The 13,583-nt window shown below is 40.1% G+C and overlaps 1 protein-coding gene across 1 annotated transcript in view; it reads left to right on the top strand.

Annotated features, from left to right (window-relative positions):
- Window positions 1–1,882: 1,882 nt before the first annotated feature.
- mcf2la (mcf.2 cell line derived transforming sequence-like a) overlaps window positions 1,883–13,583 on the top strand; it is a 40,502-nt gene continuing 28,801 nt past the window's right edge. The window contains 1 exon segment of the mRNA XM_018690691.2: window positions 1,883–2,174. Coding sequence (XP_018546207.1) covers window positions 2,108–2,174 — 67 coding nt within the window. The 5' untranslated portion in view covers window positions 1,883–2,107.

Raw genomic sequence — 13,583 nt, 5'->3', positions numbered from 1 at the left:
TAGACTAGATCAGTGCTAGAGCTCCCCACTCTGGGGACTGCATCAGCGCACTGTAAATTGTGTTCATTTTGCATACAAACATGCAGGTACTGTAAAAACATGCACGTGTGTTTTTTGTTAATCCAAAATATCCAACTGTGCATGCTCTTTAAAATCTTATGTTCTGTATAATTATTTACAATAAATAGTTCAGCTCATCTGATGCATAATAATGGGCTTGTCATGTGAATCATTTACTTATTTGTACTTATCTTCTTCTACCACCAGATGTCATGGTGTCCCTTCTGTTGGTGTCACTGAGGGTTCTTCATTAGTAGAGGAATTTAATGGACCAATCTTGATCTAATTCATAGAACTTGTTAAATAAAGTTATTCAGATAATTTAGTCACAATGACTTCCCACAGGATGAGGAGGGAAAAGGGGGAAGGGGGAGGAGGAGGCAGCACTGACTGGGTTGGCGTAGGAGGAGTTGTTTGGCTTTGGGGGAAAACGTGCAGGTAAGGACACGTAGTTTTCATTAGCTAGTGATGCGGAACACTCATCATTCATAATTACATTTCGCACAATAATACACAACATCCCCGCCATCAATTTATCAATGTAATTTCCTAAAAGGACGCATGGAGGCAGCGCAGCTCTGTTGGTAGGCGCACTATTCACAAGATTTTGAAGACGATAGCACGCCAAAGTCAATTATAAATCCGGTAGTTAGTTTGCATTTAAAAGAAACGATGACCATACGCCCCACCGAATTAATAGCTGGAGGCTTTAATCAATACACTTAGGCATACATTATACATTTTTGATGAAATATCAAATATATCTAGGTACAGAAGTCATTATAGTACTGCAGTATACATCTAATTTTGAGTTTGATACACTGCTTGTTGTGTTGACGCCTGCTATTAAGAATAATTGCTCATATTTTTTTTCTGGTATGCATATTTGGCATTTGACCAGATAAATAATAGTCAGATTTTGGAATGAAGCTCTTACTCAGAAAATGAAAGTAAGTTTGTGCATTTCCTTGGAAAATAAAAAAAAACATATACACTTCAAATCTGTTGACTCCTTTATTTCCATGTGCTCTGGACATCCCCTAGGCCACGAAAGTGAACTTGGCTGTTAGAAGTGTCACATTGTATTGCATGTGGAACTTGCCTTGGTCTTTATTTAGCCTGGCATATCACCACGTCACAAGATCTCTGTCCATATGACTCAGGACATGCTGCTCTATTGTCAAAGCGATGAAAGAGGCCTCTGTGTGGGGGACTGGTAATTGGAAGGGCAATTGGATAAATTTGCTTTGATTGTTCTAGCAGAAGTCATCAGGTGTGTGTGTATCAGTGTGTGTGTGTGTATTATAAGGCCAGACTGAGTATTGATGCACATACTCCGTACATGCCAGACATTATATGTGAATTTACCTGAAGCATACTTGATTAAAGGTGTATTATTTGGGCTCTTAACTCTGGTCATTCAGCAGATGTTGCCACAGATCACCTGATGCACTGATCTAATTTCTTGCACCAACATATTTTCTATATCAAATGCAGGATTTTTAGGAGGTGGTGCTCCCAATAGTCACAATGTCTGTGTCTTTAGAGAGAGTTCTGTTCTCTTATCTCTTATCATAATTTAACAGGTTGACCTAAGTTGACCATGCATGTCCAAACGCTAAGATAAACTGCTGCACAGCTTAATTTAATGAAAAGATAAAATTAGCGTCTGTAATGTTGTTAACACCACTGAAGACAGAAGTGTGTGTGTGGTGTACAGAGGCACCACTGTTGTTGTGTGTTAAGCAATTGCAGAAGTGCCTTCAGTGCTGTTGTGTGTGTGTGTGTGTGTGTGTGTGTCTTCCTTCCTCCCCTCCCTCCCCGTGCACTGCTGACCAAATTAAATGGACAGTGCATCAGTCTCTTTCTCTTCTCATTATTCCTGCTGCGCTCTTACACCTGAGTCTGCTGCCGAGCACACTCATAGTTCAGCATTGTTCTCAGTCATAGACTCACTCTAACCCTTGTTGTTTTAGTAATTTTAGGGGGGGCAGTGAAGTACATGTGAAGAAGAAAGTCTGCTGAGTTTCCGTGTCCTGGAGCGAGGATGGGAGGACAGCAGTCAGTGCCAGAAGACCTGGAGCAAGGAGTTGAAGTGGTGTCGACCATCAGCGGTAGGGATCCCTGCGGTGTCTGTCATTTTGAGGAGACTGTCCTGTGCATTTTTCCAGTCTTGATCTAAGTATAAACTTTATTCCAATATCACGTCTTAATTCAATTCAATTCAATTTTATTTATATAGCGCCATATCACAACAAAAGTCATCTCAAGGCACTGCAATATACTCTAGGCCTGTTTCACACCTCCTGTCATTTCCAGGTACAGTTCATCAGGCCTTCATTTACTTCGACATTGATACTGAAGTGAGCCTTCTTGGCTCTGACGACACATCTAGAATATTTTTTTTTCAGCTCTGTATATTTTCTGGTTGTTAGTAATATAGCAAACATCTATGAATGAATGAATCTGGCTCAACTGTGGTGAGCAGATGACTTTATGTGACTGAGTGCATTGTTGTTATTGTTTAAGTGAAGCAGGTTGATTGGTTAATGTGCTGGTGACAGTTACAGTTTGATGAGCCAACACACAGTTGACTGTTGATTTCTGTTATTATATAGCGTTTTTCAAAATGAGCATGTGTTGTGCTCAGTTCATTCATTCTCAGTCTGCCCCTGTTGGATTTCTTATGTGTGAAGTGTTATAAGGAGTTGCCGCGCTGTCGCTGACAGGAGTTGCTCAAGTCAGGTTTTTTTTTTAAAACTCTGTGCCCTATCAAAATACATTTCTACTTCTCTTTTTAAAAAAAATTGATTAGGTAAATGTTCCAAAATGAATGCAAGAGAAAATGATGCTCACACGATTTTGTGAGTCGAAGCTTGCATGTTGCAAAATGGGATTTTACCCCAGGTGTGTTTTTAGGGAGTTCCAGCAAAACAAGGAGTAATTTGACCCAGTGAGACAAGATGTAGGAGTGACTGTACATTTAATCATTATCATCTCCATATATGCAGTTCTTCTGTGGCAGAAAAGTACGGCTAGTTAAATTAGCATATATCGTGCAGTGTGTATTTACATTGAATTTTCAGGTTTTGAACTTAACATAATCTGAGGTAGGTTCCTGTTATCCCCCTGCCTCTGTCCACATAACCTAACCCTGTCCACAGTAGGATGGAGTGACAGGTTGTGCTGCTTCTTAAGGCAACAATTCAGTTTGAGCCTGAAACCTGTTGCATGTTATTGGTTTGCTGCGTCTCTCTGTCCTGTTAGCTCTTTGCAAAAGATGAAATGCAATGGCATTGTTTTTTGGGAGACAAATATAAATAGTAACTGTATAAATAGATTGTCATAGTATTAAATTACATAACTAGTATAAACTGGTAGAAATCATTTCCAAGAGCGTTTCCAAGACAGCACTTCTTTGAGACTGGGCTCTACCCAGTTTGTCGTCAGTGTGATTAGTTTTGAAGCCATTTAAGAGTAGGAGGGCACAGGGTTTGATCTTTCAGGACTGTGACTCCCCTGCCTAATTGATTAATATATCTAATAGTGAAGAATGCCACCTAATGAGAAGTGCATGACCACCTTCGGTCACTGCTTTTGAAGTTTAGATGGAGAATGTTTGTGATTGTGCCATGATAAATGAGGTGAAATAAACATAATGCGATAGTCTAACGAGAGGAGGAGACCTTTACGGATGGCACCAGTGTAATTTTAGTTTTCTTCCTGTCACTATTAATGTCCAAGAGGAGTCCAAACCCACTGGTGCCACAGTTAGAAGGTCCTATTGTCTGAGCTGCTGCATACTTCTTAGAAGTCATTGGATCTTGGCTTTAAAACATCAAAAAGACAAACAGGACTGTTGTGTTACCTTCAGTATTTGGTTGATATTGTCACGGGTGTTTGTGAGAGAAAATAATAACAGCAAAATGTTGTATAAACCAGTCGAAAAATTTTAAGTCCAGTTTTTTTAGCCTTTGCCTTGAATGTGTTGAGACATTTTTTGATTTCTTGTGTTTTTAAAAGTCTAACGCTAAGTGTAAAACACATCATTGACCTAAGATAAGGCTGGGGTTTTTTTCAGAGCAGACAAATCACCATTAAGAAAACAGTGACTTCCTACTTCTGTTGTCAGTAGTTTTTGTTACCCTGGCAACTGTCACTGTGATAATTCCCCTCGAAAATCTCAGATGACAGTCTGTCCTTTTACTTCCTGCACACGTTTGTTGTTGTCTCAGTATTATAAGTGGGAAAAAAAAAGGCCAACTTCAGCTCAGTACTGAAGCTTAACCTAAATGATCCTGTCATTGCACTGAATATAATTTGACTTAATAATAAAATGTCCCAGTTAACATTCAGAAAAACAATGCTTTTGAGTAGAAAAATTAAGAACATACTGTCACACTGTTGCCCGTTATCTAGGCCGCCTAAGCTAAAGTTAATGCATCATATTATTGTGATCATGGAGGCATCAGTTTCTTATTGTTGCCACTTTCAGACGTATTAAACCTGAAGGAAACGACCTAATTTTGCACGCAGTGTTGTTCGTGCTTGGGACCACACATTCTCCAAGTTAGTATAATTAGCTGTATGGGGGCTTTTATGTCATGGCCCACCCTCTACCCCGTCTTCCTGTGATAAACACTGAGCAGACATGAAGTGAGATAAACAATCACACATTCACGAGAACAAACACAGCAGCCTGATCGAGGGACGGGAGAGGAGGCAGCTTGAAGGGGTTTCCATGAACAAAGCTCATAGACATGGTGTGAAGCGCACTCTGATAGGACGATGTCTCTTTTGGAGTTAATTCAAGAGGGCCAAGAGGTGTTGACTCGACTGCTTCACAATTTGTCTGCATCTATTCAGTGTGTTGACCCGGCACACACACCACAGCCGGGGCATTCGATCAGTCTGGAGAAGAGGTTAGTGGACTGGAGTTCAAGTGTGTGTGTGTGTGTGTTGATTGTAACTGGACATGTGTGCTGTCCAAAGTTTGTGCTGGTATCTAGTGTCTGTTATTTCAATCAATGTGACAGGATGACAGGACAGGATTTCCTATCACCAGAGGGAGATTCCCCCTGCTGTTTTCCCCCTCATTATTCAAACATAACAGAAGAAGCTCTCTATTTAGTTTCCTGCTGACGCTACTGTATGTCTGTGGTAGTCTGGATGGCGTGGAATTTGAACATAGGGACGGCAGAAATGAAAATGAAATGCTGCTCTCTCTAAATGATATCAGTACGTGATATTTGAAATCTCTGCGGTTAGATGCAAATTTAGGGAACAAACACTAAAAACAATATTCAGATTTTGCTTGAGTCACAGCATTTACCTTAAAAAAAAAGGAATGACCCAAATTTAGCATAAATGAACACATTAATTAATCTCGTAGAGGTTTCTGCACAATTTAAGGCACCAACACAGAACTAATTTCCCATTTAGCATCAAATCTACAACTGAGTTTGCACCTTAACTGTTATGTTAGATCGCTAATGAATCAGGATAGAGTTTTTCTAATGAACCTAGCAAATAGCATTGTGAATTTATAATGTATGTTGCACTGTCACTTTAATGCAGATTCTCTGTAATACCTTTGAACGCAGCACTCTTTGGTTTGCTTGACCTTAGTAACTGATTATATAAAATGGCCCTCAGGAGTGGATAATCGATAACTTACCTTATGTCTCAGTGTCTGTGCATTAGTTGGACGGTTGAGGGTAACACAGTTAAACAAGGAGACCAACACAAAGAAGCTGATTAGAAAAATAAGCACACTAGTAGACTGGTGTTTGTATTTGTCATGTCTGCCAGCCTTTGCTGCCATCGATCAGCAGAAAGGAACCAGAAACACAAACACACCCAAACTAACAGTCCAGGTGAGTGTTGTCTTAATGTATTACATTCTAATTTACTACTTCTAACAAGTTAAGCTGTGTAGATAAGAAGTGAGGAATATGATTGCACTCTGGGGTCATTTTAACGATACAGGTTAGGTCAAGTTTCAACAGCTCAAGAGGAAACTATTGATTTTTGTAAATTCAGTCACACGGCACGGGCTAATCAATATTTGTGCACATGAACAAGTCTCTCACGAGGCCAGAAAACCAGACAGGTCAGAGGATTAATCTTTATAGACTTTAGATGGGAGGCTGATTCTGTGTTTGAGCTCTTCTATCCAAACACAGTAATCCTTTCAGGCTGATTATTCATTCTGAATTGGAAATGCAGCTGAGTCATTTGTACCTAAATGACACAGAGTCAAAGCTAAGAAGTTGCCTCAGGTTTTATAGTTCTAGCTAAAGCTAACCATGAGTGTCTGTGGAGCTGTGTGACTATCAGGACCAGGCTTTACTATAATCCCTTGAATTAATGTAACTCTTGTTTTGAAATCTTACTTTTATTGTGAAAGGATCTGCAGATTTTAATCAATTCACATCCAATGTGGTCACCTGTTTCAGCTTGTGCATACTAAGGACTTATGGTGCAGGCATATGTGCATGTGTGAGGCATTTATATCCTGCATGTGGATTATTTTTGAGACATGCAGTCACAATAAGGAGAGCAAACTGTCAAAGGTCAGTCTCCTGCTCGGTCAGATATGGGTACACAGATTTCCACAGCAGGAGGGAGGGGCAGAGGAAAGAGGTGTGGTGTAATCGCTCAGGAAACTTTGACAGGTGCATGCATGGGAGAGGTAGAGAGGGAGAGCGTGGAGACACGGATGAGGAGAGCGGGATGAGACGGGCAATACTCTTCTCTCTACCTGCGGAGATGATGAGGGAGGAAGAGGAGAGCGGGCAGAGGGACGGGATGAGGGGATGCACGGGAAAACGGGGGGAACGTGGCAGAGAGAGGTCTACCTGCATCTCACTGGGGGAGATGGAGAGCTACTACAGATACACCAAGTGCTGTCAGCAGCTTCATAGTGAGTTTTGAAGGGATGTGTGTGTTAACTGTGATGTGTGGGGTGTCTCAGTGCATGGAAGGACTCATGGTTTTTCTCCTAAGTGTGGTTGTTTGCCTCATGATGATCACATGCATTTTTGTTTTTTCAGCACGCTTTCTGAAAAGCTGAGTCATAATATTGGGGATTTCTGTTATACTTCCTATCTGAATGGGTTCCTTCTATTTGGTAGCACCATCTCTTTTAGCAATTCCTATCAAGTTGTATCATTTTTCTAGATTTTGTCCTTGCCCATTTAAATGTCACCCATAACTACTTCGCAACAGCTGCAACCTATACCCCTCAGAACATTCATACAGCATCAGTCTACGTTTGTTTCCCTTGACAGCCTGTCCCTGTTGTCACGTCTCCTGTCATGAAGAAACAGCTTTGATTACAGCTGTACGTGGGCTAACGGAGAAACTCGAACGACAAAGAAGTAACTCAAGTCAAAGCAAAAATAAAGTGAAAATGCAGGGACTTCTTGCTTTCTTTGACCTGGGAATGAAAGTGCTTGCATAGTCAGAGAGGTACTACAGTTAATATTCTTACTGTGGCTACATTGCATTGAAAAATGTAATATTAAGTAGCTCTTACTTGGAGTTTGAAATGAGTTGGCACTTTGTTTCTGCCTCCTGTGGCCCATTAGAGGAGACCAGCATGGGAAGAGAGTAATACAGTATACTGCTACATCCTTATTTACTCAAGGTGGTTCAATAAAAGGTGGCACACTGTAATTACCTGACAGACTGTGTGTGTGACAGAGAAAGAAGGCGAGGTGCTGAGTATTTGTACACCACTGATCACACTGAGTGTCTGAATGCATGTGGGAGCTGTGCAGTGTTTGCTTGATGATGTTAAGATGGTGGTCCCTGTCACTGATGGTTCATATCTATTCTTGTCCATTTCCCGTGGTGCTTTGGTCTGTATTTAGACTTGTACATGTGTATTTTTAGTAAGAGCTATTCTAGTAATGCTGTGTCACAGAGACACACAGATTTCATTTTTTCTCCTTGCTGTTGCCATAGCAACTCATATTTCCATCACCTGATTGATGTAGCATGTCAAATACCTCCAAAGACTCCATCCATTTTCACATCTGTCTTTACAGCCTTTTGTTATTTGATTGACATATTGACACATCCTGTTAACTTGCAAAATTACATTTCTCTTTCTGAATATAACAGTGCTAATGCCTACAGTATTTTGGAATAGACATTCATGGTGACACGCCACTAAAATCTCATGTTTTTTGACAGTCAGCGGTCTTTAACTTCCTCTGGTGTTTTCCTGAATGATGATCCATCGTGACTGATGACAGTCTTCCCCCCTCTCTGCAGCAAAACTTCCTCTTTCATTATTTCCCTGTAATTTTATCTGGCACACTTTCGTTTCTTTGATTTGTTTGAACACCTGATCAACTCTTGAGTTAAAATCCGTGACCCTGACCCTTCCACACACTCAAGATTGCAGACAGTATTTTCATTTGTTTTTTCTAATGCTTCCACACTGCAATCTGCACATTGTTCAATAAGAAGTAGATCATTCATTTATGACAGTAATTCCTATGATTTAAATCCATAGTACCTTATTGGAGGCTTCATGAGTCAGATTTGAGCCTTCATTGTACTCTGTACAGTAAGACACACAGTGTCGGTGTTTGTGCAGGACTGTGATGTCATTAGATCATCCTGCCAGTATTGGATTTGTTTTATTGGGTTTTACGAGAACATGGTGGATTAATGGCTGACTGTTTCTGACTGACTCTGTCAGAGGAAACCTGGATGAGGGTTGGATCTTGTAAAATAATAAAAGACTTGTGACAATTCTGTCACATGTGTATGAGTTTTAATGTGGCCATTTCCTGATTGTCAAAAGTATGTAAGTGCAAAGAGTTCAAGAGTCTTTATTAACAATTAGAGGCTATGATCAGTTTCTTTCTCATGTCAGTGAATAATATCATTCTCATTTTCTTTCTGTCTTTCTTCCCCTTTTTTGTTACCTGCAGTAAAATCTCATGGGCCCAAAGTACTGACCAAACCAATTCTAATGAGAAGTGCGAAATAAAATGTTGCAGTTTTGGTGCTTTTACTGTGAAGGAGCTGCAGCATGTGGAGGTTTGCGCTGATAATAAATTCACAGAAATGGAGCTACGTTGGTTTATCCAACTGATGAATTGTTTTTAATATGTCCAGAAACTTTCTGACATGCGTTGACATTTGCTTTTTGTCCTTTTTAATGGGATCTTGTTGCTTTTGAAGCCTCCGAGCACAGACCTAAATATAGAAGCTCTCAAGTCAGAGTGGACAGGTGCAAACTTAAATGTATGAGCTCCTGACCTTTCTGAAAGTGCCATTTATAGCTCTACACATTATTTTCATATTGAGCTTCCATATAATCTAGACACATCCTCCATTTGGATCTCCCACCACTCTCCTTCCACCTTTTAACATTCAGAAGGCATAAATATCAGGCCAATACGAAAGAGGTTCCCTGATCATTCTCCTTCGCTGTTTTGTGAATTTGTTCTGTTTTGTCTCTCTGTGGTTTCAGACCTTTTCCACCCTGACAATGGAAAATAAAAACTCTCAGAAACAACACACACCGTTCATTTAAAGCAGTATACTGTAAAAGTGGACTCACACATGGAGGTGTGGATAACATAAGTGTGTAGGAACTAGATCTTATTACTGTGTTGAAAGACCCATTGTTTTCACACAGCAACAGTCAGTTTTTATACCAGACTTTATGAGATAATTCAGATTGTATAATTCCTGACGCTCTGTAGTTAATTAGCAGTTTCTTCTACATCTTTAGCCCGGTCGGATCAGGTCAGCCTCAGCTTGTTATAATTAGTGTTCCAAATAAAGTAGTGTAGAAATGAAATGAAGCCAACCCACCTTTAACTCAAAGTGACACATTCCTTTTTCCCCTCAGATATTTATGGAAACTGTTTATTTTGATTGACAGGACTCTGCTAAACAGCCCGCTTTCTGTCAAGTCTATGTCACGTATCAAAAAGTCAACATGTCAAGGCTGCGGCAGGAAATTGGCCAAATGACTGCAACCTACTGTATCCTCCTCATCCTTCAGCCATGATTTAGAGCGTGACAGAGACAGAGTCTAACAGACTGTTTTTGTTTTGCCAAAAAAGAAAATGAAATGAAGGAAATTGGATGAAGATGGCTCATAATACCTTGTAAATTTTCTTTATTCCTCAAAACAGATTTGAGTTTTAAGCTTGTTGTCTGTCTGCTGTTACAGTTCTGTTTTTATACTCATTCATTGTATCTGTCAGATTTTTGAAGGCCACAGGTTGCCTGGTTTTCTCAGTGGCGACTGATGTTGATGTTGTTTCAAGCCTGATTTAAAATGACCGCTTGTTCACACCTTTTTTATCCTCATACTTATCCTCTGCTTCTTGTTTTGTCCTGTGACTCACTTCTCGGTTGGCGTCTTCCTGTTTGCGCTCCAGCCGGCCAATAGCGTTTGATCCCAGAGGCGGAAGGAGTCAATAGCGACACAAACAACACGGGGGGGGGGGGGGAGTCTCGGGTGAATAATTCAGCTGGGAGTTATTCTAGCTGTCGTCTGCACCACATCCCACGTACAGGCGCACATGGGTCTCCTTTACATCCCGTGTACACACACACAGAAGTCTGCTCTGCATCCCATGTAAACACACACAGATGCACTGACACCCACCTCTGTTCTGTTCAATTCTATTTCAGCCTTTTCCTCAGTTTAAGTTGAACAAATGGCTAAATTTAATTTTAGCCGCTGCATTATGGTGATGTCATAATAAAATTCATCATGTGGCTGATTTCAGATGCTGAGAGGGTTTCAGTCATGAGCAGGAATTTTCACATTAACTAATAAATTCCATTGCTTTGACATCAGAAGTAGATTTAACAGTTTAAGGGTGAAAAACACGTGAAAAATCCCAGTTAAATTATCTTTTACATATAAAAATGTAGGACCTACATTATGGTTTATTACAATTTAGGACTTTGGGATGTTCTCATTGTACTCACCACAGCAATTACTTAGACTTGGTGCAACTTGATCAGACAAGTTTTAAACAAGTCAACAGTTGAACCAGATAACAGAAACCACTTTATTCTGTGGTAATATTGAAAGTGAATGCCTGGAATATTATGCTTTTTTCCAGAGAGCTGCCATGCATGCTGAGAAATAAGATAGTGGTGTGTCCTGAGGAGTCCGACAGAGTCCTGGTTTACAGGGAAAACTATTACAGTGGGTGTTTTTTGGCACGTCAGATGCTGCCAGGGTGTGTTGTACCTGCCCATATTGTAATAAACCAGAATGCACTTCTACATTTTACATGTTTGGACAAACATAAAGAAAATAGATGAAATATGTCTTTAGCCAGCTCATCAGTGATCATGTTGGTGCAGCCTTTCTGTCTAAAATGCAAGTATTCAGGGTAGAACTCAGCGGGCGAACCTGGTTGCTGTCGGAGCTTCTGGAGGATAAATCACTAGAGACAGGAAATGAACCATTATAAACCCTCTGCCTTTTCCTGTCCCACAGCCAACGTGCTCTATCATCTCAATCTGACATTAGGTAAACACACACATACATAGGCTTGCGTTTTGAAAGCGCTCTTGGCATGTATAGTAATTACAAAGGACCTCCAGTGTTACATTCAGATGCTTTTAAATCCTCAAACGCTCTTGAATCCCTGCATTTATTGATAATCTGATCTCAGACTAGACTGAGAGATTCATCTTTAATTTAGCCTTAATCTAATTCTTAATCTCACACATCCTTTGTTTCTCTCCTTGTGCCTAATCTCTATCATTTGTACCCCCATCACCCTGAGACATCTCCATGTTTTAGTTCGTAGTTTAATAAATGTTGACCCCTGACGTAGAAAGAATTGCTGTTTGTCCAGAGAAGCAGCCTGGCTTAAACATGTGAGTGAGGGGTTTCCTGCATGTGCATGTGTGTCCTTGAATGTAAGCATGGATTATCCACTCTGTGCTGGTCAGCAGTCGGCCATACAGGAGGTCTGTGGATGAATCTGATTCCCCTATATTTCAAATCACACTCTCTCTTAGGTGTCTGACCGCAATAACATGCAGCTGGCTTATGACACCAAAAAGAGGTTTTGCAGACTTGAATCTTTCTATTTGCTATTAAAACCAGAGTGGGACTAAAGAGGAAGAGAGACAATAATGAGGAAAATAGAATCATGAGAACTGCACTCTTAAAGGGCCACTCCAGCAATTTAGTATTATATTTAATAGAGGAACTTGTGGGAAGACAAAACATAACAAGACAGGGTGAAATCAAAGCACCAGAGGCTGAGATATGCTGACCTGAAGTCTTCTGTATGGGTCAAGCTCCAAAGACACTTTGGTTTTTTGAGACCCTGCTTGCCTGGGAACTTCGTGCTTCCTATTTGTAATGCACTTTTTAAAAGATACATTTCAGCTCCAAGTCCATACTGAAACTGTACTAAATACTGTGAAAGCATATAATATGATATGCAACAGGACAGTTTATCAAAAACCAGTAACTGTACACTGTGCGTGTGCAGTCATCAGTATGTGATGTTGAGCAGAAGGAGAGATGTGAGGAGTTACTGTATTCCTTGTTGATGTGAAAGAAGGAGGGCATGCTGGTGAATAAACAGAAGCAACAGAATGACAGTTTAAAGTGTTTGTTTTGCTCAGCAGGGCAGCGTTTTATGAATCAACCTCCTGAGGGTCTGTTCACATTTTCACCAGTCCAGCTTCTGTGTGTGGCACACTGGGTCCCCCTGCTGTCTTTACTGGCTTTGTGAGTGTGTGTGTTTTTGTGTGTCTGTGAGGGAGTGTGAGAAAAAAGCAGAGGAAAACAACTCTGTTCCCTCTGGCACTAACATGAGTCTTTAGCTTACACTGTGTACAGTACACGCATTAGAAATCGTGTTTGCGTTACATTAGCCAAATTTGGAGTCTAATTTTTATTTGGCTGCTCTGCCAGCGTGATGCGTTCACATGTTGGCTGGAATCTGGGATATCAGACTCTTAAAGGTTAGCTGCAAAAAAGCTTTGCATGCATGTGCTCATTCACCAAACCCAGAAGATAAAAATGAACTTGTGATTTTTGTTTTCTCATTCAAAAGTTCATGAACAAAGTCTTTCATGTCTCTGCAAGCATATTTTCATTATATCCACTACTGTGAAATACATTAAGGCTAATGAGAAAAATAAAGTAGATTAATACACATTGGTTTGATAACTTGAAATCTACTAGTTTGTTTGTGGACATTTAGCCAAATAGTAACATAAATTCATAATTAATTTTACTTACTGATAGAAACACATCATATAGAGACAGATGTGAGCAGCACAAATTTTCTATTTAAGTTTACAATGCAAAAATACATATTAAGTATAACTGAATTAAGGGGCTGAAAAGATATACATCCGCCAGGAAACTGTAAACATAATAAGAGTGAATTAGTATCGGTGAAATGATCCTTTGATAATGATCCACGTTTCATAGAGATCAAATCATAGACATTAATGCAGTTATGTAATTTATCAGCTAATGGCTGTGCAACCAC

The sequence above is a fragment of the Lates calcarifer genome, linkage group LG7_2, assembly GCF_001640805.2.
Source record: "Lates calcarifer isolate ASB-BC8 linkage group LG7_2, TLL_Latcal_v3, whole genome shotgun sequence".
NCBI classification, from domain to species: Eukaryota; Metazoa; Chordata; class Actinopteri; family Centropomidae; genus Lates; species Lates calcarifer.
The sequence above is the reverse complement of the archived record's forward strand: the minus strand, read 5'-3'. Positions and strand labels throughout refer to the sequence as shown.